The sequence below is a fragment of the Phocoena sinus genome, chromosome 2 (assembly GCF_008692025.1).
Source record: "Phocoena sinus isolate mPhoSin1 chromosome 2, mPhoSin1.pri, whole genome shotgun sequence".
In the NCBI taxonomy this organism is placed as follows: Eukaryota; Metazoa; Chordata; class Mammalia; order Artiodactyla; family Phocoenidae; genus Phocoena; species Phocoena sinus.
This window is the reverse complement of record NC_045764.1, coordinates 45,560,170-45,585,088: the sequence shown is the minus strand read 5'-3', so window position 1 is coordinate 45,585,088 and position 24,919 is coordinate 45,560,170. Positions and strand designations below refer to the sequence as shown.

General features: G+C 38.6%; 1 protein-coding gene across 1 annotated transcript in view; it reads right to left on the bottom strand.

Moving 5' to 3' along the window:
* MCTP2 (multiple C2 and transmembrane domain containing 2) overlaps positions 1-24,919 on the bottom strand; it is a 299,372-nt gene that overhangs the window by 90,074 nt on the left and 184,379 nt on the right. Inside the window, 2 exon segments of the mRNA XM_032623883.1 lie at positions 21,684-21,786; positions 23,173-23,275. Of these exon segments, the coding sequence (XP_032479774.1) occupies positions 21,684-21,786; positions 23,173-23,275 (206 nt within the window).

Below are 24,919 nucleotides of genomic sequence, written 5' to 3'. Positions count from 1 at the left end.
GAGTTGAATAAGTCACGGGGGGGAAACAGAGCCATTCAACTTTACAAGGGAGAGGTCACCTTCCTTCCCAAAGTCACCCCACCTCTCTCAAATTGAATAGGTTTTAAACAGAAAGATGGTTTTCCTGGCCAGTGGCTAAGAGGAAGGGGGTACCCCATAAAGACCTGGCTTCCTTCCTAAACGGTATCCAAACAGGATTCTGAGCTTCCTCTTTTATCCACTGTCTCACTTAATAAATTGTGGGTGTTAAAGTTGAAAGAAATAAATACAAAAACAGCATATGACAATTTGCCAAGCTGACTTTGGTCCAGTTTAGTTTTGCCTCAACCCAGAATCATTGTACTGTTATCTTAAAATTTCCATGATTTCTTAAGGGTTAGGAAGGGCAACAGAAGAACAAGAGGTATCAGTATAAAAAGAAATATTTTATAGTCAAAGAAGTTTTTTTGGGTAAATGATCGTTTCCTCTTTCTCAATGTCCTAGAATTGTGTCAGCAAAGCACAGAATCCACCTAGGACATTAAAGAAGTTTTTAAAGCTAGAGATATAATTAAGGCTACTCATGTTTGGCACTTTCATATATTATTTTAAAATATACAAATTGTAAGTTTAAAAATTTGTAAAAAGATTGAAAAATTATAGGAAATAAAAAAGTCCCTTTGAATGTCCATAAATAACCACAATTCTTTCCCTGAGAAGGAAATTAGATAGGGATTTGGCACGTACCCTTTCTAAATTTTTATTGAGAATTTATATTCATAAATATATCCTTGAAGAAAGTATCTTACATTTTTTGTGTTTCAAACTGTATATATTTTGTAATTTCATTCTGTATGTATCAATAGTATTTGGTAATGTGTCTGTATTAGTATACAGATCAGCCTCATTTCTTTAAACTGCTATGTAAAATTCAAAATCTGAATAAACCACAATTTAGGAACTCTTCTATTTATGAATATTCGGTTGATTCCACTTTTTCAGTCTGTCCTCTATAAGGAATATCTTTTGGGAAAAGATAAACTGAGAGACAGAGGAAATACACTACTTTGTATTTGGGATATGCTTGGGTTAAGAACAGATCAATGCATCTGAATATTTAGTGTTATAATTAAACACTGAGATAGTAACCAAAGAAACTATTTGTTAAATATTTTCATTTTCCATGGTGTTTATATAATTGAACTTCAAACACATGAATACAGGATAAAAAGTTCGGTAACACCCCAACTTGCCAAACTCCTACATGACAGTATTTATATAATAAATGAAAGCTAAACATATATATTTCCAGTCAAGAACTATATTTATTTATACTTAACTCTGAAAATTATTTCTAGCATTTTAGAATGTTAAAACCTCTATGAAATAGGACAACTAAAGCACAGCTAAAAGAAAACTTAGAGCAAAGAATCTATATATACTTTTGTCTTTAGGTATGAGATAGTCACTTCAATTAAGAAATTAAGACTTAAGTTTAATTCTGAGAGCTCTATCACCCAAGGCAAATTGTGACAAATGGAAATCTCGAAGTTCAACTGGAGAGTCTTCCTGGGCTGACATCGGGGAGGATTTCATTTCACTCAAATAGAAGGATGAAATAATAGATAATGTCCTTAAGTTTAGTGTTACAAGAAAACTCTTCAAATTGACTTATCACACACCTTTACATACTTGCCTTTCCATAGGTGAGGAGTACAGATATCAGGCAATAATTTGGGGAAGGCATCTCTGCAGGACAGTTATAAAGATTTAACCTAATTAGCAATTAAACTTCCATAATTAGGGAAATGGGCATTTCCATGTTCCTTTACATTATTTTCAGAAACAAAATGATATATCAGAAAGCTAACCATGCTAACTGTGAATTCTTGGTTACATCAGACAGCGAACGAAAGAGCACAGGAAGTCTGTTTCTGAGTAATGATTCAGGATTTCAGAGCCAGAGAACAAGTTACAGAGAAGGTAGTCTGGTTTAGATTTTAATCTGACCTGAAGTTATCTTTAACCTATGCAATTTTTCTCTATCTAAAAGAATTTTAAATCTGCTTACACAAGCTTTAAGCATGGTAAATATGAAGAACTTTTAAAAAGTTTGGTGATAAAACTAATTTTTGAGTCAAAGAGATACTACATTCATTATATTAGAAAACAAAACTTTTTTTTTTTTATATATATATATTTTTAAACATCTTTATTGGGGTATAATTGCTTTACAATGGTGTGTTAGTTTCTGCTTTATAACATAGTGAATCAGCTATACGTATACATATGTTCCCATATGTCTTCCCTCTTGCGTCTCCCTCCCTCCCACTCTCCCCATCCCACCCTTCCAGGCTGTCACAAAGCACCGAGCTAATATCCCTGTGCCTTGCGGCTGCTTCCCCTCAGCTATCTACCTTACTACGTTTGTTAGTGTGTATATGTCCATGACTCTCTCTCGCCCTGTCAAAACTCACCCTTCCCCCTCCCCAGATCCTCAAGTCCGTTCTCCAGTAGGTCTGCGTCTTTATTCCTGTCTTACCCCTAGGTTCTTCATGACATTTTTCCCCCTTAAATTCCATATATATGTGTTAGCATACGGTATTTGTCTTTTTCTTTCTGACTTACTTCACTCTGTATGACAGACTCTAGGTCTATCCATCTCATTACAAATAGCTCAATTTCATTTCTTTTTAAGGCTGAGTAATATTCCATTGTGTATATGTGCCACATCTTCTTTATCCATTCATCCGATGATGGGTGCTTAGGTTGTTTCCATCTCCGGGCTATTGTAAATAGAGCTGCAATGAACATTTTGGTACATGACTCTTTTTGAATTTTGGTTTTCTCAGGGTATATGCCCAGTAGTGGGATTGCTGGGTCATATGGTAATTCTATTTGTAGTTTTTTAAGGAACCTCCATACTGTTCTCCATAGTGGCTGAACCATTTCACATTCCCACCAGCAGTGCAAGAGTGTCCCCTTTTCTCCACACCCTCTCCAGAATTTATTGTTTATAGATTTTTTGATGATGGCCATTCTGACTGGTGTGAGATGATATCTCATTGTAGTTTTGATTTGCATTTCTCTAATGATTAATGATGTTGAGCATTCTTTCATGTGTTTGTTGGCATTCTGTATATCTTCTTTGGAGAAATGTCTATTTAGGTCTTCTGCCCATTTTTGGATGGGGTTGTTTGTTTTTTTGTTTTTGAGCTGCATGAGCTGCTTGTAAATTTTGGAGACTAATCCTTTGTCAGTTGCTTCATTTGCAAATGTTTTCTCCCATTCTGAGGGTTGTCTTTTGGTCTTGGTTATGGTTTCCTTTGCTGTGCAAAAGCTTTGAAGTTTCATTAGGTCCCATTTGTTTATTTTTGTTTTTATTTCCATTACTCTAGGAGGTGGGTCAGAAAGGATCTTGCTGTGATTTATGTCATAGAGTGTTCTTCCTATGTTTTCTTCTAAGAGTTTGATAGTTTCTGGCCTTACATTTAGGTCTTTAATCCATTTTGAGCTTATTTTTGTGTATGGTGTTAGGGAGTGATCTAATCTCATACTTTTACATGTACCTGTCCAGTTTTCCCAGCACCATTTATTGAAGAGGCTGTCCTTTCTCCACTGTACATTCCTGCCTCCTTTATCAAAGATAAGGTGTCCATATGTGCGTGGGTTTATCTCTGGGCTTTCTATCCTGTTCCACTGATCTATCTTTCTGTTTTTGTGCCAGTACCATACTGTCTTGATTACTGTTGCTTTGTAATATAGTCTGAAGTCAGGGAGCCTTATTCCTCCAGCTCCTTTTTTCGTTCTCAAGATTGCTTTGGCTATTCGGGGTCTTTTGTGTTTCCATACAAATTGCGAAATTTTTTGTTCTAGTTCTGTGAAAAATGCCAGTGGTAGTTTGATAGGGATTGCATTGAATCTGTAGATTGCTTTGGGTAGTAGAGTCATTTTCACAATGTTGATTCTTCCCATCCAAGAACATGGTATATCTCTCCATCTATTTGTATCATCTTTAATTTCTTTCATCAGTGTCTTATAATTTTCTGCATACAGGTCTTTCGTATCCTTAGGTAGGTTTATTCCTAGATATTTTATTCTTTTTGTTGCAATGGTAAATGGGAGTGTTTTCTTGATTTCACTTTCAGATTTTTCATCATTAGTATATAGGAATGCCAGAGATTTCTGTGCATTAATTTTGTATCCTGCTACTTTACCAAATTCATTGATTAGCTCTAGTAGTTTTCTGGTAGCATCTTTAGGATTCTCTATGTATAGTATCATGTCATCTGCAAACAGTGACAGCTTTACTTCTTCTTTTCCGATGTGGATTCCTTTTATTTCCTTTTCTTCTCTGATTGCTGTGGCTAAAACTTCCAAAACTATGTTGAATAAGAGTGGTGAGAGTGGGCAACCTTGTCTTGTTCCTGATCTTAGTGGAAATGCTTTCAGTTTTTCACCATTGAGGATGATGTTTGCTGTGGGCTTGTCATATATGGCCTTTATTATGTTGAGGAAAGTTCCCTCTATGCCTACTTTCTGGAGGGTTTTTATCATAAATGGGTGTTGAATTTTGTCGAAAGCTTTCTCTGCATCTATTGAGATGATCATATGGTTTTTCTCCTTCAATTTGTTAATATGGTTTATCACATTGATAGATTTGCGTATATTGAAGAATCCTTGCATTCCTGGAATAAACCCCACTTGATCATGGTGTATGATCCTTTTAATGTGCTGTTGGATTCTGTTTGCTAGTATTTTGTTGAGGATTTTTGCATCTATGTTCATCAGTGATATTGGCCTGTAGTTTTCTTTCTTTGTGACATCCTTGTCTGGTTTTGGTATCAAGGTGATGGTGGCTTCGTAGAAGGAATTTGGGAGTGTTCCTCCCTCTGCTATATTTTGGAAGAGTTTGAGAAGGATAGGTGTTAGCTCTTCTCTAAATGTTTGATAGAATTCACCTGTGAAGCCATCTGGTCCTGGGCTTTTGTTTGTTGGAAGGTTTTTAATCACAGTTTCAATTTCAGTGCTTGTGATTGGTCTGTTCATATTTTCTATTTCTTCCTGATTCAGTCTTGGCAGGTTGTGCATTTCTAAGAATTTGTCCATTTCTTCCAGATTGTCCATTTTATTGGCATAGAGTTGCTTGTAGTAATCTCTCATGATTTTTTTTTATTTCTGCAGTGTCAGTTGTTACTTCTCCTTTTTCATTTCTAATTCTATTGATTTGAGTCTTCTCCCTTTTTTTCTTGATGAGTCTGGCTAGTGGTTTATCTATTTTGTTTATCTTCTCAAAGAACCAGCTTTTAGTTTTATTGATCTTTGCTATTGTTTCCTTCATTTCTTTTTCATTTATTTCTGATCTGATTTTTATGATTTCTTTCCTTCTGCTAGCTTTGGGGTTTTTTTGTTCTTCTTTCTCTAATTGCTTGAGGTGCAAGGTTAGGCTGTTTATTCGAGATGTTTCCTGCTTCTTAAGGTGGGCTTGTATTGCTATAAACTTCCCCCTTAGAACTGCTTTTGCTGCATCCCATAGGTTTTGGGTCGTTGTGTCTCCATTGTCATTTGTTTCTAGGTATTTTTTTATTTCCTCTTTGATTTCTTCAGTGACCACTTCATTATTAAGTAGTGTATTGTTTAGCCTCCATGTGTTTGTATTTTTTACAGATCTTTTCCTGTAATTGATATCTAGTCTCATGGCGTTGTGGTCGGAAAAGATACTTGATACAATTTCAGTTTTCTTAAATTTACCAAGGCTTGATTTGTGACCCAAGATATGATCTATCCTGGAGAATGTTCCATGAGCACTTGAGAAAAATGTGTATTCTGTTGTTTTTGGATGGAGTGTCCTATAAATGTCAATTAAGTCCATCTTGTTTAATGTATCATTTAAAGCTTGTGTTTCCTTATTTATTTTCATTTTGGATGATCTGTCCATGGGTGAAAGTGGGGTGTTAAAGTCCCCTACTATGAATGTGTTACTGTTGATCTCCCCTTTTATGGTTGTTAGTATTTGCCTTATGTATTGAGGTGCTCCTATGTTGGGTGCATAAATATTTACAATTGTTATATCTTCTTCTTGGATCGATCCCTTGATCATTATGTAGTGTCCTTCTTTGTCCCTTTTAATAGTCCTTATTTTAAAGTCTATTTTGTCTGATATGAGAATTGCTACTCCAGCTTTCTTTTGGTTTCCATTTGCATGGAATATCTTTTTCCATCCCCTTACTTTCAGTCTGTATGTGTCTCTAGGTCTGAAGTGGGTCTCTTGTAGACAGCATATATAAGGGTCTTGTTTTTGTATCCATTCAGCCAATCTGTGTCTTTTGGTGGGAGCATTTAGTCCATTTACATTTAAGGTAATTATCGATATGTATGTTCCTATTTCCATTTTATATATTGTTTTGGGTTCGCTACTATAGGTCATTTCCTTCTCTTGTGTTTCGTGTCTAGAGAAGTTCCTTTAGCATTTGTTGTAAAGCTGGTTTGGTGGTGCTGAACTCTCTCAGCTTTTGCTTGTCTGTAAAGGTTTTAATTTCTCCATCAAATGTGAATGAGATCCTTGCTGGGTAGAGTAGTCTTGGTTGCAGGCTATTCTCCTTCATCACTTTCAGTATGTCCTGCCACTCCCTTCTGGCTTGTAGGGTTTCTGCTGAGAGATCAGCTGTTAACCTTATGGGGATTCCCTTGTGTGTTATTTGTTGTTTTTCCCTTGCTGCTTTTAATATGCTTTCTTTGTATTTAATTTTTGACAGTTTGATTAATATGTGTCTTGGCGTGTTTCTCCTTGTATTTATCCTGTATGGGACCCTCTGTGCTTCCTGGACTTGATTAACTATTTCCTTTCCCATATTAGGGAAGTTTTCAACTATAATCTCTTCAAATATTTTCTCAGTCCCTTTCTTTCTTTCTTCTTCTTCTGGAACCCCTATAATTCGAATGTTGGTGCGTTTCATGTTGTCCCAGAGGTCTCTGAGACTGTCCTCAGTTCTTTTCATTCTTTTTTCTTTATTCTGCTCTGCAGTAGTTATTTCCACTACTTTATCTTCCAGGTCACTTATCCGTTCTTCTGCCTCAGTTATTCTGCTATTGATCCTATCTAGAGTGATTTTAATTTCATTTATTGCATTGTTCATCGTTGCTTGTTTCATCTTTAGTTCTTGTAGGTCCTTGTTAACTGTTTCTTGCATTTTGTCCATTCTACTTCCAAGATTTCGGATCATCCTTACTATCATTATTCTGAATTCTTTTTCAGGTAGATTGCCTATTTCCTCTTCATTTGTTAGGTCTGGTGGGTTTTTATCTTGCTCCTTCATCTGCTGTGTGTTTTTCTGTCTTCTCATTTTGCTTATCTTACTGTGTTTGGGGTCTCCTTTTTGCAGTCTGCACTTTCGTAGTTCCCGTTGTTTTTGATGTCTGTCTCCAGTGGCTAAGGTTGTTTCAGTGGGTTGTGTAGGCTTCCTGGTGGAGGGGACTAGTGCCTGTGTTGTGCTGGATGAGGCTGGATCTTGTCTCTCTAGTGGGCAGGTTCACGTCTGGTGGTGTGTTTTGGGGTGTCTGTGGCCTTATTATGATTTTAGGCAGCCTCTCTGCTAATGGGTGGGGTTGTGTTCCTGTTTTGCTAGTTGTTTGGCATAGGTTGTCCAGCACTGTGGCTTGCTGGTCGTTGAGTGAAGCTGGGTGCTGGTGTTAAGATGGAGGTCTCTGGGATATTTCCACCGTTTAATATTATGTGGAGCTGGGAGGTCTCTTGTTGACCAGTGTCCTGAAGTTGGCTCTCCTACCTCAGAGGCAGAGCCCTGACTCCTGGCTGGAGCACCAAGAGCCTTTCATCCACACAGCTCAGAATAAAAGGGAGAAAAAGTAGGGAGAATTAGTAGAAGTATGAGTAAAGAAAGAAGGAAAGGAGGAAAGGAAGGAAGGAAGAAAGAAGCAAAGAAGGAAAGAAAGGAGGGAGGGAGGGAGGGAGGGAGGAAGGAAGGAAGGAGGGAAAGAAGGAAAAAAGACAGAAAGAAAGATGATACAGTAAAAATAAAATAAAGTATAATATAGTTATTGAATTAAAAAATATTTAGAAAAAAAAAAAAAAAGGGACGGATAGAACCTTAGGACAAATGTTGGAAGCAAAGCTATACAGAGAAAATCTTACACAGAAGCATACACATACACCTTCACAAAAAGAGGTAAAGGGGGAAAAATCATAAATCCTGCTCCCTGAGACCACCTCCTCAATTTGGGGTGATTCGTTGTCTAAAGGAGGGAAGGAAGGAAGGAAAGAAAGAAAGAACGAAGGTAAAGTATAATAAAGTTATTAAAATTAAACTTAATTATTAAGAAAAAGAATTTTTTAAAAAAAAGTCATGGACGGATAGAGCCCTAGGACAAATGGTGGAAGCAAGAGTATACAGACAAGATCTCACACAGAAGCATACACGTACACATTCACAAAAAGAGGAAAAGGGAAAAAAATCATAGATCTCGCTCCTAAATTCCACCTCTTCAATTTGGGATCATTCCTCGTCTATTCAGGTATTCCACAGATGCAGGGTATATCAAGTTGATTGTGGAGCTTTAATCCGCTGCTTCTGTGGCTGCTGGGAGAGATTTCCCTTTCTCTTCTTTGTTCTCACAGCTCACAGGAGCTCAGCTTTGGATTTGGCCCTGCCTCTGCGTGTAGGTCGCTGGAGGGCGTCTGTTTTTTCGCTCAGACAGGACGGGGTTAAAGGAGCTGCTGATTCGGGGCCTCCGGCTCACTCAGGCCGGGGGTTGGGGGATGGGGGAAGGAGGGGCACTGCGTGCAGGGCGGGCCTGCGGCGGCAGAGGCAGCCTGACGTTGCGGCAGAGGCCGGCGTGACGTTGCACCAGCCTGAGGCCCGCCGTGCGTTGTCCCGGGGAAGTTGTCCCTGGATCCCGGGAACCTGGCAGTGGCGGGCTGCACAGGCTCCGCGGAAGAGGGGTGTGGAGAGTGACCTGTGCTCGCACACAGGCCCCTTGGTGGCGGCAGCAGCAGCCTTAGCGTCTCCCACCCGGCTCTTGGGTCCGCGGTTTTAGCCGCGGCTCGCGCCCGTCTCTGGGGTTTGCGCTTTCAGCCGCGGCTCGCACCCGTCTCGGGGGCTCGCGCCCTCAGCCGCGGCTCGCGCCCGTCTCTGGGGTTCGCGCTTTTAGCCGCGGCTCGCGCCCGTCTCTGGAGTTCCTTTAAGCAGCGCTCTTAAACCCCTCTCTTCGCGCACCAGGAAACAAAGAGGGAAGAAAAAGTCTCTTGCCTCTTCGGCCGGTGCAGGCTTTTCCCCGAACTCCCTCCCGGCTAGTCGTGGTGCACTAACCCCTTCAGGCTATGTTCAAGCCGCCAACCCCAGTCCTCTCCCTGAGCTCCGTCCAAAACCAAAACCCGAGCCTCAGCTCGCAGCCCCGCCCGCCCCGGCGGGTGAGCAGACAAGCCTCTCGGGTTGGTGAGTGCCGGTCGGCACCGATCGTCTGTGCAGGAATCTCCCCGCTTTGCCCTCCGCACCCGTCGCTGTGCACTACTCCGCGGTCCCGAAACTCCCCCCTCTGCCTCCCGCAGTCTCCGCCCGCGGAGGGGCTTCCTAGTGTGTGGAAACTTTTCCTCCTTCACAGCTCCCTCCCACTGGTGCAGGTGCCGTCCTTATTCTTTTGTCTCTGTTTTTTCTTTTGCCCTACCCAGTTACGTGGGGAGTTTCTTGCCTTTTGGGAGGTCTGAGGTCTTCTGCCAGCCTTCAGTAGGAGTTCTGTAGGAGTTGTTCCACGTGTGGATGTATTTCTGGTGTATCCGTGGGGAGGAAGGCGATCTCCGCGTCTTACTCTTCCGCCATCTTCAAGGTCCCCCAACAAAACTTTTTAAATTGGCATATAACAAAGGTTTGTATGTGGGACAGAGAAAAAATATTTTTCTCAGCTGGAACTCTTTTTAAAGAATTCTCATTATTTAAAAAGAAACAAGAAAAAAAGAGAATTCTCATTAGTATGCTTTACTGTAAAGTTTTGATGTGACAATATATCAACTGATTCAACAGCAAAGTTAATCAGAATCGATATGAAGGAATAAAACCATCAGTTGCTTTAAGGAGAAAAGATACACATTTAACATCAAAATCCAAACTGAAGAGTCATATTGATCCTCCCCAGCCCCCAATTCGACCTTCATGTGAATAAATGGAGAACGTTTGGGTGTAAACAAGTGTTATTCTATCAAAAGCTTTTCATTGCATGCAAAAGGGAAAATAATGTGACATAACAATACAGCAGGTGATCCCCACTAATGCACATGCAAGGTGACTCCAACAAAATGTGATGTGAACAGACACATATTCACATGTGATATGTGGCTAGGAAAGAAGAAAAGTAAATATCCTTTACTTGGTAGTGATTCTATTCACATCCCCACTTGGAAACACGCCTGTTTACCACCACAGGAGTTACAAACAGCACGAGAGATTGAAAAGCCCATAAGGTCACTGTTTGCCCTGACACAGTCAACCACCAGCCAGTAGAGGCAGCACGGAACTCATCACCCCAGCCCTCCACATACAACTCACCTTTCTCTGTGCAAAGGCAATCCAACCCACCCATTGCCTGAATCCAAAACCCAGCACTGAACTTTGGTAAAGGCAGAAAACCCTGCTGTACCCAAAATGTATTATCAACTCCTCTCCCTGAAATAGAAGCTGTCTTTACAAAGTAATATTTACTAATTGTAAGAATGGTGTACAATTTACAAAAATAGCTTAAAAAAAGGAAAAAAAAATGTAACTTTTACAATATTCCATTTTTTAACAAACAGATCTCTAATTTTTAATGTACTTTTATAAATATTTATCTTATGAAAATAGGATCATAGTGTATTGGATGAAGTTTGAGACTCCTTAGAGGCAGATGAAGTGAGTTTAAATTCTGGCTCTGCCTCAGAGTGGCTGGGTAACTTTGGATAAGTTACATAACTCCTCTCTTCTTCAGTTTCCTAATCTGTAAAGTGTGAATTAAAAAAAAAAAAAAGGATACATATCTCAGCAGTTGTTGTGAAATAATCAGCAAAAAGCAATAAGAACAGTGACAAGTACACAGAAATTGCTTATTAAATAACATGATTTTTTCTGTCTTACTTTCATTTATGTACTTTTTAATCACTCGTGTTTTAAACTTAAAAAAAGTATGGGAAACATTCTCCAACGTAAAAATCGGTTCTCCATAATTTAGAATGGCTCTTCATCTTAAGAATATTCTATAATTAGCTTAACCAATCTTCCATTGTAACTAAGATTGTTTCCAATTTTTAACAACTGTAAACACTGTGATGGTTTTACACATAGATATCTTTGTGCTTCCATGATGCATTCCTAAAAATAAAGTCTTAGAGGTGGAATTATTGAGTCATATGGTACACCTATGTTTATCGTTTCGGCAAGTATTGCCAATTTGCTCTCCTAAAACGTTGTATTAATTTATACTCCTACCCTCAGTGAATGAGCCTGTCCGCTTCCTTCCAATGTTGCCAACCATAGGCATTTTTATTTAATATACAGCAATTTCATAGGAATAAAATGGCCTCAGATTGTTTTAATATGTGCTTTTTTTATATAACTAATGAAACTGAACATTTTCTGTCGTATGTTTATTAACAGTGGGCCATGGTAGGACCGTGAAACCAGACAGACTTCACTTTAATTCCCATTTCTGGCGTTTAGCATCTGTGTGACCATGGGTAATTACTGTATCTCTCCAAGCCCCAGCTGCCTCTCTAAAATAGATATCTAGAATATAAATGCTCAGAGATATGTGTCTATTAAATTTTAATCCAAGGTGCCTTATAGGAGGCTGGTAGCAGGTCATGCTCCCTCCAAAAGCATCTGAGAGAGTCCTTTGACTACACTTAATCATCACTGCTCATGAAAAATCTTGACTATATTTCTTAATCTGACTGCTTAAAGTAATTTGGTAACTTAAGCTACTAAAACAAGGGTGATGAAGATAAGAGCTTACATTTTAAGTGCTTACTGTGTGCTACTGTACTCTTTTTACATTTACCAAACCATTTAAATCCTCACCACAGACCTCCAACACAGGTACTGTGATAATTTTCATTTCATAGAGGAGGAAACAGAAACAGAAATGTCAAGTAAGGCGTCAAAAGTCACATAGCCAGTTAATGGAGAAGACTGGGGGCCAACCCAGGTGATCTGGCTCCCTCTTCTGCACTTTAAAAAAAATAAATAAATTTATTTATTTGGCTGCATTGGGTCTTCATTGCAGCTCGCGGGCTTTCTCTAGTTGCAGCGAGTCGGGGCTACTCTTCAATGTGGTGTCCGGGCTCTAGGCACACAGAATGTAGCACGCAGGCTCAGTAGTTGCGGCGCACGGACTTAGTTGCTCTGCAGAAAGTGGGATCTTCCCGGACCAGGGCTCGAACCTGTGTCCCCTGCATTGGCAGGCAGATTCTTAAGCACTGCACCACCAGGGAAGCCCCCTCTTCTGCATTTTTAACAACCACGATGGTGGTTGAATAAAGCATGAGCCATTCATATGCTTATTAGCTATACAGAGTTCTGCCTCCTTGATTTAAATTTTCTGTTAGGTTGAATTGTCTTTTCCATATTGATCAAAAAAAACACTTTATATTAGTGCTGACATCTATTTGTTTTAGGCTGCAAGTATTTTTTACTAACCTATCCTTTGTCTTTTAATCTTCTATGGAAATTTTTGTTTTCACCATGACATCTTAAATCTTTCTTCCTTTATCATTCCTGTTTTTCAGTTCGTTTATGTAGCACTTCCCATTATTTTAATAGTTTTATTTATGGAACTATAAATAAATATTTATTTATTTTGTTTCAAGCATTTGACCTTTAATTCACCTTGAAATAGTTACTGTGTTTGGTGTAACATGCCGACGCATTTTGCCCCGATGGATAAGCAACCAACTTACCTCAGAATCACTTATATAGTGATCACTTAGTTTATCCTCTCAATGACTTCATGCTTCAAGTTTATCATATATTAAATTTCTCAATTAGTCTTTTTCTCGTGTCCTTCAGTACAGTTCAGAAATTCCTCACATAGTTAAGCATTATAGCGCTTTTTTGTTTCCTGTTATACACTTTGATTTTTTTTTTTTAGGTTTTTCAGATTTTATTTTTAGGTTTTTCTTTAGGTTTTTAAGATTTCTATTGGGTATGGGCACTGGTTTTCATTTTCTTAATTTTGATATTGTTTATACATAACTGACCTTTTTTTACTCTAATACAGTGTCTATTAATTTTCTTTATATTTACAGATATTATCAGCTAGTACTTGCAAATAACGTGTTTCCTTCATTCAAATATCATTTATTTCTCTTACATTTTTGCATTGGCTGGATCTGACCTAAAAGGTTTAATTTTAATAGTTAATTCATAAGTATATAAGCTCATTAAATTCTTGCAACAATCCTAGCAGTAGAAACTACTGTTATCTTCATTTTAAAAATGTGGAACTAGAGCAGTTTCCCTGGTGGTCCAGTGATTAAGACTCCAGGCTTCCACTGCAGAGGGTATGGGTTCCACCCCTGGTCGGGGAAGTTCCACATGCCATGAGGTGTGGCCAAAAAAAAAAAAAAAAAAAAAAATGAGACACTAGAATAACTATCTCTAGCGTTTCAGCAATAAGTCTTAATGTCTGTGATACTTCTGATAGATATCATTCATCATGTTAAGGCACTGCTCATCATTTACTAATTTATTAGACTATTTTTTCATAATCAAGAATGGATGTTAAATTTTATCAAGTACACCTTCTACATCTATTGAGATTGTCAAGGTGTTTTTTTTTTTCTTAACTCAATAATATAAATTACACAATTAGATTTCCTAATGTGTTCAATCTTACTGATGTTCCATGAAAGGTATATAATTTGCTTTTTTTTAAATGTGTTTTTTTTAATATCAGAATTATTTTAGTCTCAGGGAATGAATTCACACATTTTCCATTTTCTTTTATGTTCTCAATAAACTTCAATAACATTTAAGAATTGCCTGTGCAGTTAAGCTTTCAAAACTCATGTTCATTAAATGATTGAAATGTTTTATTTTCTTATTCGGGGGAGGGGAGTATGCAGGGAGAAGAGGGTGGAGTTATTTGATAACTGTTTCTGATATTTCCATCATTAATGATTTTCACTAAACAGTGCATTTAATACCTGATATTCAAGTTCCTCTAATTATATTTTTAAAGATAATTTCCTTGATATTTTTATACATTGATTTCTTCAAATGGGGTACTGTATTATATTTTTAGTTAACTTGGGGAGATTTTTATACCTTTACAATACCTAAGTCTTCCCAAGGTATGTCTCTATATTTATTAACGTTTTCTCTCATACTTAGTAAAATTTAGTTATGTTCTTCATAGCAATCCCCATATTTCTTGTTGTTCACTCATTCGTAATAGCATATGTTTTCCCTTTCTTTCATTAGCCTTGTAAATGGCTTACCTGTATCACTGGTTTTGGGGGGAACTAATACTTGGATTTATCAAATACACTGTTTAAATACTTTCTATGTAATTGCTCTTTTATTAATCTTCATAAATTTCTTTATAATTTTCTCAGTTTTCTTTATTTTAGTTCATTTTGTTGAGATGTTTAATTGATTTTCAACCTTGTTGTTCAATTATAAAACCATTCATGTAACTTCCCTGGTGGTCCAGTGGTTAAGACACTGTGCTTCCACTGCAGGGGGCACAAGTTCGATCCCTGGTCAGGAAACTAAGATCCTACATGCCCTGTGGTGCAGCCAAAAAAAAATTTCCTCTGAATAATACTTTTGGCCCTTACCCATAGTTTTTATATATTGTATTTCATTGTTAGTTTCTAAGAAGTTTATAGTTGCAGTTTTGGTATCTACATTAGCTACCTGAGATTTTTTTTCTACCAAGGGTTTTGATACTTGTTTCATTTTTGTTATTTATTTCTCTGTGCTGTGATCACAGTACAGGTTCTGCCTTTTTGAAATCTATTGAAGCGTTCTGGACCCACAACATAATCAACAATTAAACAAGTTAAGTAGGTATGTGAACAGAATATTTTATGTATTTACGTGTGTGTCTACCCATATATATGTTGGACAAAGCTTACGGCTGATTCTCTAGTCTAAGAACCACCATTTTAGTTTGTTTAAAATTCACCTGAGAACTTGCTAAAAAAATAAAAACAAAAACAAAAGAGATTCCAGGGTTTCATCACCAGAAATTTAGTAGCTGTGGAATCATGTGCAAGGACTTTCGCTATTAGCATACACTTCATGGAACTTGGAATTTCAAAGACTTGGCACTTTAAAACATCACTTCAAAGCTTTGTTTTTTGTTTAATTTTTAAAAGCTAGATAGATAATATATGTTATTTTTCTGCGATTCCAATTTTGTAATTTTTCTGGTGTTTCAGATATTATATATATTTGTGTGTATATACATATGCACACACACATTTCCATGGGAAGTCATTCACATAAAAGTTCCTGTCTTTATAACTTTATTGATAATTAATTTTGTAACTCATAAAATAGCCTCCTCTGTATGTTTCTCACTTACCTTTTATTTACATTTATGTGTTACACTTTTGTTCATCCATTTTAGTATTGCCATGTTTGAGGTGTCTCATCTAGAAGAAGCACTTAGATTTTACTCTTTCACTCATTATGAGAGGTTTTTCCATTTAATAGAAAAGTTTAACCCATTCAGCGTTTACCATCATGCAGGATATGCTCAGATTTATACTTTCTATCTTCCCGTTATAGGACAGTAGAGGAATCCCACTAGTCATTCTTCTTTCTCCCTTGGCCTGTCGTAACCAAATATCATCCACCTTCTACACCAGTTATGGTTCATGATCATTCCAGCATATTCATGGCACCCTTTGCTGGTTTCCAAGGCCAACAGAAAAATGTGCCTTATCTTCCTTTACTTCAATGAACATGTTGGACCAGGATTAGATGAGGAAGAGAGTTGAATGTTTGTGTCCAAAAATCACCATTTTGCCCTGTTAAATTTTGTATTTGGTTATACATCCATAAACATTTATGTAAAGTAAAATAAATATTATATATTTCAATGGCCAAAATTTCAGCATTAACTTAAAAAATATGATTAAGAATGTCCAGTACAATGTGCAAAATCCATCATAGGTGAGAGTTGGGCAAATACTTAATTGGAAATGCAAATGAAGATGTGCATGGACATTTATTTGGTACAGCAATTATAGAAAATTTATCCCATAAAGCGAATTAAGTGAGGCTGTTATTGGTGCACCTAGTTACCGTGCACTGGCTTCACAGAGAAAGCTAAGGGCTGCATGAAGGCCTGTGCTTCTGATATAAATTCACATGTGCATGTTGGCATAGCTTACACAAGAGGACTCAAATTTGTTTCAAAATGTAGGACCTGGGCTTCCCTGGTGGCGCAGTGGTTGAGAGTCCGCCTGCCGACACAGGGGACACGGGTTCATGCCCCGGCCCAGGGAGATACCACATGCCGCGGAGCAGCTAGGCCCATGAGCCATGGCCGCTGAGCCTGCGCGTCCAGAGCCTATGCTCCGCAACGGGAGAGGCCACAACAGTGAGAGGCCCTAGTACCGCAAAAAAAAAAAAAAAAAAAAAAAGTAGGACCTCATCAAATTGAGATGACTTCTCCATAGATAGTAGGAAATAACAACAAACAGATGCTTTTCCTATTTTACAGAAAGCTGATTTTCAAAGTCTCCCAAAATTGACCCATTAGATAATTAATTCTAGGAGGGTAAACACATGTTTAAATAAGAAGGATGAGAAGAACTTAGCCAGATTTTCACCACAAAATCAAGACCACTTAATTGAGAATAGCAATGAAAAATAAATCTACTGAACTGGATAATTATTAGGAGACAATGTCTATGTTGGGAATGTTTTAAAACTAAAACATTCCTACTGTTTTCCAATGTATATTTACTATATTATTGATTAGAAGATTTTTGGAAGAATGTGGAAATGTACAAATATTAAGAGTTTTCAGGACTTCCCTGGTGGTACAGTGGTTAAGACTCCACACTTCCACTGCAGGGGGCACAGGTTAGATCCCTGGTGGGGGAAGTTCCCTGTGGTGCGGCCAAAGAAAAAATTTTTTTTCAGATTATAATACAATCCAACTGCAATTTTCTACTGCTTTTAATCATGAGTAAAAAGTTTTGCATATCTATATAATCATTTTAAAAAACTGTTTTTTAAAAAGTTGAACAGAAATGAAATCTATGGAAGGATGGCTCACTGTCCTGTATTTTTTCAATTCTGATGTATATCTGAGCACATGTATATGCTTTGAACAATTCACCACCATTAACAAATACACTGATTTTAGAATATGAATTTTAAGGGAGCCAAGAGTCATCCAATATATTCACCCTGATTAAAAGATATAGTGAATTCAGAACAGGCTCTTTATTTAACAGGCTGAAATGCACTTAGCACATTACCATTTCGAGAGAGTAAAAGTTGAAGTACTTTCAATACTTTACACTTAGACGTTTTAAAATGTAGTTTGCATTTTCTCTGAAAGTGTAAACCAAGTTTTAGTTTATGACTTGATTAAAGAAAACATGTTCTCACAAAAATTATGCACACTCTAAAAATACAATTTTTGTTTTTAAATACAAAACAAGGTATTATAGGACACTGTTCCGTATCCTATAGAGGTAATAGTGAAGCACCAATGAATCCATTTTTATGACTAAAAATATTAAAAAACCAGGGAAATAAATCCTTTTCCTAAGAGGCATAGAACACAGAATTGAAGGGTTTTCTCTTTGATGCTTTTTTTCTGGAGTTGCAACCAATTCCTCCAGGAAGTCTTCCTCCCCTATAATTGCTTCACACAGGAGCCAAACTTTCTTCCTAGTTAACTGCTCTGTTATATCCATGCCAAAGCCTGCAGATAATCCCTGCTCACAGAATAGGCCCCAAACTCTCTCCACCCCTCCTGAGCTGCACTCTCCAGCCTCGCTGTTCACACTGAGAGCTAGGCACCAAGGCCGCTCTTTGCTTCCAGAATGTGGCCTCTCCTTTACCCTGCTGTTTCTCTGCTCATGCTTTCCCCTCTGCTTGGAATGGCCTTCATTCTTCACCTCACCCAGCAGTCCCTATCAACACCATACTCCTTCCTGGCCAGCTCAGACTCCCCACTTTCTAAAGTCTTCCCAACGTTAAATTCAGCCCTCCCACCTTGCATTTTCCTGTTCCTTTTATATGGCACCTAATATTTTCGGTCATCTCACAGGCATCTCCCATGAAATGCAAGTCTTTACTTAACTCTGTATCCCACCTGCCCCCCTGCCCCCCACCTCCACTGCACTGAGCCCAGTGGCTGCACAAAACAGATCTCGGTTATGGCTTTTGGCACAATATTTACTTAACAGCTACTCACTATGGCAGCACATCATCCTCTTAGGATGGCTCTGATATGAGACCGCCTAATTCAAACCCAGCCTCCCCTACTTACCAGCTACAGGTCTTTCTTTGCCTCAGTTTCCCCATTTGTAGATGGTCATAATAATAAAGCACACCTCATTAGGCTGTCATAGAATTAATGATGGTAAGTGCACAGCACAGGGCTCTAGGTAAGTATTGCTCAATAGATATTAAATAAAGAAAAAACCTAGATCTAAATACATTTTAAAATATACCGTCTAAATCACAAGTTAGAATTATTTTAAAATAAATATAAACAAAATTTATAAATATAAATACTATAGATATAAGTAATATAAATTTTTTTTAAAAATCAAATGATCAATGAAATAACAAAATTTGCCTGTTACAGATACTGAGGGTTATGGCCTTTTTTTCGATCACATTTATATCTACACTTTAGGTAGGGAATCATTTCATTTGGAGAGGTATGTTGCGGGTGTATGGGGAAGAGCCCACACAGATCTTACGTAAGATCTGATCACTTTCCCAATCTACTGGTCAAAGCATCAGAAATAAATATGAACTGAAACAGCCATGCTGAACAACAACTACTGAAATGTCTTATTCAGCTCAACATCCCTGGGCCCCCAAAGTCCCTAAGGGGAAACGTGGCTCAGGCCGCACTGCCTTTACACAGTAGAGACCTTTCAGATCTGGGCTTATTTCTCCACGTGCTACATTTATATTAGAAACAAGCAGTATAAACCAAATCAAACACTCCCCGGCTGGAAACCTCCCTGTGGTTTCCCATCACCACTAAGAAAGAGCCAAAGTCCTTCTAACTTTCAGGTTGTCAGGGTCCTACAAGGTCCTCTTCCACGCCACCCTATCCCCTATTCTTTCCTATCTCACATTTGCTATTCTCTACTCACTCTATTCCAACCACATTGCTCTGCTATTTTTGGAATTTGACAGTCAAGGCCTGGCCTTGGAACCTTTGAACTTGAAGATTTCCTGCCTGGAAGAGTTTCCCCAGATATCCTCCTGGTTTTCTCCCCTCCCTTACTTACTTAAGTTCTCACTCAAATGTTCCCTTTCCAGTGAGGTAATCGCTGCCTGAATCATGGAAAACTGCATCCCTTCCCCACACACATCCTCTTGGAGGCCCCTCCCCCTGCTTCATTTTCTACATAGCACTTTTCACCATCTAACCTACTGTGCATTGCTTTGCTTTTTTTTTCTTTTTTTTCTGGTTTGTATATTGCCTCCTGCAATCAAAAGATAAGTTCCAGGAGAGGACATAGCTTCACTGTGATAATTGTTAGAACATTACCACCTAAAACAATTCTTGGCACACACTGAACACTTGATAAATATTTATCGAATGAATGCTTAGATTGTGGGGCAGCTTATCAGCAACCTGAAAAATTAAGGGGGCTAATGGGCTTGCTTGCATTGAAACAAAGTCTTTCACAAATCACTCTATCTTGTATTTTGAAGGATATAGTGTGAAAGCTCTATTAATTTAGGTCAGTGGTTCTCCACTCCACCGGGAGTGACTCTGCCCCCTTCAGAGCACTGGGCGATGTTGCAAGACATCTTTGGTTATCACAACAGGGATGGGTGGATAGGTGCTCCTGGCATCTAGTGGGTAGAGGTCAGGGATGCTGCTAAAGTTCACACAGTGCATAGGACAGTCCCCGCAGCTGAGGACGATCCGTCCAACAATGTCAGGAGTGCTGAGGTGGAGAAAACCTAAACCTGATTTAGCCAGAGGTAATTTCTTAGATCTAACTCCACAGCGTATAGCGACTGTACATTCCTTGGGAGGGAGGAAAGAAAGTCAGTCAACTTGTTGGTATTCTAGGAAGACCAAACACACAAAATGTTTACATGCGAAACAGAGGGAGGTTAATAAAGATACGAAGTGGCGTTCACCCAGCAAGGAATCAAATATGCTACTAAGGATTTATCTATAAAACAAGAGGAGAAATGTCCCAAAAAAATAAATGTTAGAGAGAAAGGACACTAAATTCTAATGGAGAGCTTTGGTTCCTTGTCCCTTTAGACCTCTTTAAAATTGTGCGCCATGTTCTTGTTACATGGATTCTTTTAGGAATAACTGACAAAGTTGTAATAAAAAAAAAAAAAAGGAGCGAAATCTCACATCACCATCTCCTCTCTGAGAGCCGGCGTGGCTTTTGCTGCTGGTGGCTCAGAACATTCGGCAGCAGCCAGCTCTGCAAGGGAGCAGCTGCTCCACAGTGCTCTTCAAGTAACATCAGGGATATGAGAACTTGGGGAGAAATTAACCAAGCAATCAAAAAGGTAAGAGATATTGAGAGGTGCAGCGTTTCCCCCTCTGTAAACACCATGTGAGCTAGTCTAATCTCATGGATAAATTACAGACTGCTCCAGCCACAAAAATGCACTAAGAGCTTTGGGGAAATAAGTCTTTGGGAAGAAAGAAAAAAAAGCCTTCCTCACTGATAAACGCCGTTACAACTCTACCACACACTGTATGAATGGTTGGATGAAAAACTGAAATTTTCTCCTCGAGAAGAGTACATTTGGCATAAACATAAGTGCCCAATTAATAGGTGAATTCAGATCCCAGCTTTCTACCTTTGCCCATGTAAAGACATTATATCATGCTCTGAATTTTATAGGGTATTTTATTTTCATTCAGCTCTTAGCTCACTCTGACACATTACCTTTTAAGGGGACTACCAAAACAGCACTCTTTTTCCAAGAGAGGCTCTCTGCTTTCTCCCACAAAGCACTTTTGGAGACTGAAAACAAACGGGACTACTAAAAAGACAAACAGAATTTTTGAGAAAATGGTCTTTGGTGGAATTGAGAACAACTATGCAATTACCAGCAAGTAATCTTTGAAGAAATGGGCAGTAAGGAAGCAATGAAGCAAAACATGGATGTTTTTCATTCACCAATGGAAAATCAGTCATAGATATGTATTCCCTGAAACAAAAGAGAAACCCCTATCTTAAGATGGAAAGACTGAGTGTGGATTGAAAGACCGGTCAAAATGTTTTGGTTGGTTAAATCAATACGCAATTGACACACAGAGAAAATTATGTGACTTTACATCTGAAACTACTGAAAATACTGGAGAAGGATAAGGAATAAAACAGCTGTTTCCTGCTATAGCTGGGAGGATCCCCCCCCCCCCCCCCGCAGATTGACAAAGATAAAGCAACTCTAGACCATAGAAACTTGTCAACTGTAAAATGACTCACACACTGTATATTAACGAAGGTAACTTACAGACAGCAAGGGAATGGCAACTTTCCCAAGAAAATCAGGGGGTTTATCTCCATCTTCATCAAACACAGTCACTTCCAAAACATCATGAATATCTTTAACAGGACTGAAACAAGAAACACACCATGCATTAGATACAAAAACACAAAAGTGAAGTCTGTTCCACCAAGATCTGAAAACACGGTTTCACTAATTAAATCTGTATGTCCTCAGAGTATAAAAGTACCATTTAATTAAATTCCAAAAATTAAATCAAACTGACTATTCCCAAACCTTCCATCAGAGAAGATTCAGACATCCATATGGAAAAAAAAAAGTCAACTTTTTTACTATGACATTTTCCATGTATATGTGTACTCAAGGGCAGAACTGTTAAAGAAACAGGATAAAGAAAGAGAACAGGGGACAGAATAAGGAGGACAGTGATTTCAAAGTAGCTTCCAAATGAGAAGAACAAAAATCAAATTTACTTTACTTTAAACTAATGAAGAATTCCCTAAAAAAAAAAAGGTCAAAATCACTATTTGCTGAGATCCCTAGAAAGCATCCTATTGTTGAAACACAGAGTACTAAATGTCTCATGCATATTTACATACTTATAAACAGTTTTTATGTTGACTGGAAGCCAGACATTGGCTACAATGAAACACGGAGCCATGGTCATTGGCAGGGTGTTGACCAAACCAGAGACTTGCATACGGCAATTTGCAAACCTGCTTAGCACAGTTAATCCTCTTCTCATAGATCCTTGGGAAGTTTCTGCTTGGGAACCACCAATTCCATTCAATACAAGCTATATTCTTTCAGTTATAAGCACAGACAGAGCATTTCTTCAGCATTGTGAGGCCAGTGTACCACCATTTCACCCAAATTCAAAAAGGGTCCTCCCCCTTGATGGCCAGACGCCTTGGAATCTAAAGCAAACTAGGAATATACCCAGCCTCTTAAATGCCTGAGTCTGAACATCACTACGTAGTGAACATCACTACGGAGCAGGTCATTCAGAGAATCTGGAATATAAGGGGCCTTTGGGAGTCCTTGAGGAATTGCAGATAATCTGTATGTTCCAAAAGACTCTGGCAGAATACAAGCCTTCAGATATTAAAATAATGTTGTACCATATAAGCTCCTTGAATTAAAGACAGGTCTACATTTGTAATTTCCTTTAACCCAGGAATGAAGTAGTCTGGATTTATGGAAGCTTCCTTCTACTCACAGATTAATTTAGTCACTAAAAGACGTACTTTACAAATGCCTCCCCTATAACACTCCCTTGCAGTTCCAAATGGTCTCTTCTATTATTAACACTATACTCTATAAAATGAAAGCATAAAAGGTTTTCAGAAAAAGAAAAACAATAAACTTCACTCTTTGCCCATAAAAATGGACAGAAAGTTCCACTCAAGAGCCCCAGACTGCCCCAAACATATCAGGGATAATTGGTCTCTGAGTTAAAGCTGCTCTTTGATATTCCAGGGGCTAAAGTACTTACAATGTAAAAACTTTGTTCCACTCAGGGTTGAGGTTTTTGTAAATGGTATGTGTCTGAAGTCGGTCATTTCCCAACTCCAACAAGCAAAAGGGATCGCTCTTCCCTGCAAAGAGAACACAGACGTGGGTCAGAGACAAAGGAATCTCCTTGGTCAGAGACAAGTGAATCTCAAAAGTGACAGAGGCAAAGTGAACAAAAGTCATGCACTTTTTTCACAATTATTATTATTATTTTTATTTTATATTGCAGTATAGTTGATTTACAATGCTGTGTTAGTTTCAGGTGTACAGCAAAGTGATTCAGTTATACATATACCTATATCTATTCTTTTTCCGATTCTTTTCCCATTTAGGTTATGACAGAATACTGAGTAGAGTTCCCTGTACTATACAGTAGGTCTTTGTTGATTGTATATTTTATGTATAGTAGTGTGTATATGTTAATCCCAAACTCCTAATTTATCCCTCACCCCACCTTTCCCCTTTGGTAACTGTAAATTTGTTTTCTAAATCTATGAGTCTGTTTCTGTTTTGTAAATAAGTTCATTTGTATCATTTTTTAGATTCCACATATTGTAACAATAAAATTGGGCTTGCTGATAGAGAGCAGACTGGTGGTTGCCAAGGGGGAGGGGATGTGAGGGAGGGATGGATTGGGAGTTTGGGGTTAGCAGATGCAAACTATTAGATATAGAAAGGATAAACAACAAAGTCCTACTGTATATTCAATACCCTGTGATAAACCATAATGAACAAGAATATGAAAAAGAATGTGTATATATGTATAACCATCACTTTGCTGTACAGCAGAAATTAACACAGCACTGTATATCAAGCACACTTCAATTAAAAAAAAATTGTGCTTGCTAAAAGATTGAACGTGAGCCTCTCTTTTTAGCAAGCCGTGTAAGCCCTGTGTGGGAATTGGGGAGGTGGACAGACATATAGGTGTCAGCACACTTATTGGACTGGGACTGACACACAACCCAGATGCAGCCTTGAGAGCAATGGCAACACTGGTTTCACAAGAGCAGGTGTCAATGTGGCATGTTAGAGAGTCCAAGTTTGTGTTTTGTTTTAAAACAGAAGCACATCTCTGTTTCCTTCCTAAATTCTCTTTGAGCCAATATAATTTTTTTTTCTTGTTTTGGCCACATTGTGTCTTAGCTGCGGCACGCGGGGTCTTCGTTGAGGCATGCGGGATCTTCTGTTGGGGCACGCGGGCTTCTCTCTAGTTGCGGTGTGTGGGTTTTCTCCGTCCAGTCACGGCGTGCAGGCTCTTTGCTGTGGCACGCGGGCTTCTCTCTAGTTGCGGTGTGCGGGTTTTCTCCCTCTAGTTGTGGCACTCAGGCTCCAGAGCGCACGGGCTCTATAGTTTGCAGCACACGGGCTCTCTCATTGAGCCACACGAGCTCAGTAGTTGTGGCGCGCGGGCTTAGTTGCCTCGCAGCATGTGGAATCCTAGTTCCCCGACCAGGGATCGAACCCGCATCCCCTGCATTGGAAGGTGGCTTCTTTACCACTGGACCACCAGGGAAGGCCCTGAATGAATATAATTACTCGTCTACAACTGGAAGTCTATGATAACTTATATGCTTCTACGAGGTGATAAGAGAAATGAGAAAAAGTGTAACCATGGCTGTTCAGGAGTTAAAACTCTGCTCTGGAGTGAGCGGCCACACACACATATGATCTTATATATTTAGTAAATGGTGAGAATACACATGGGACATTTTTGGTGCTCAGAC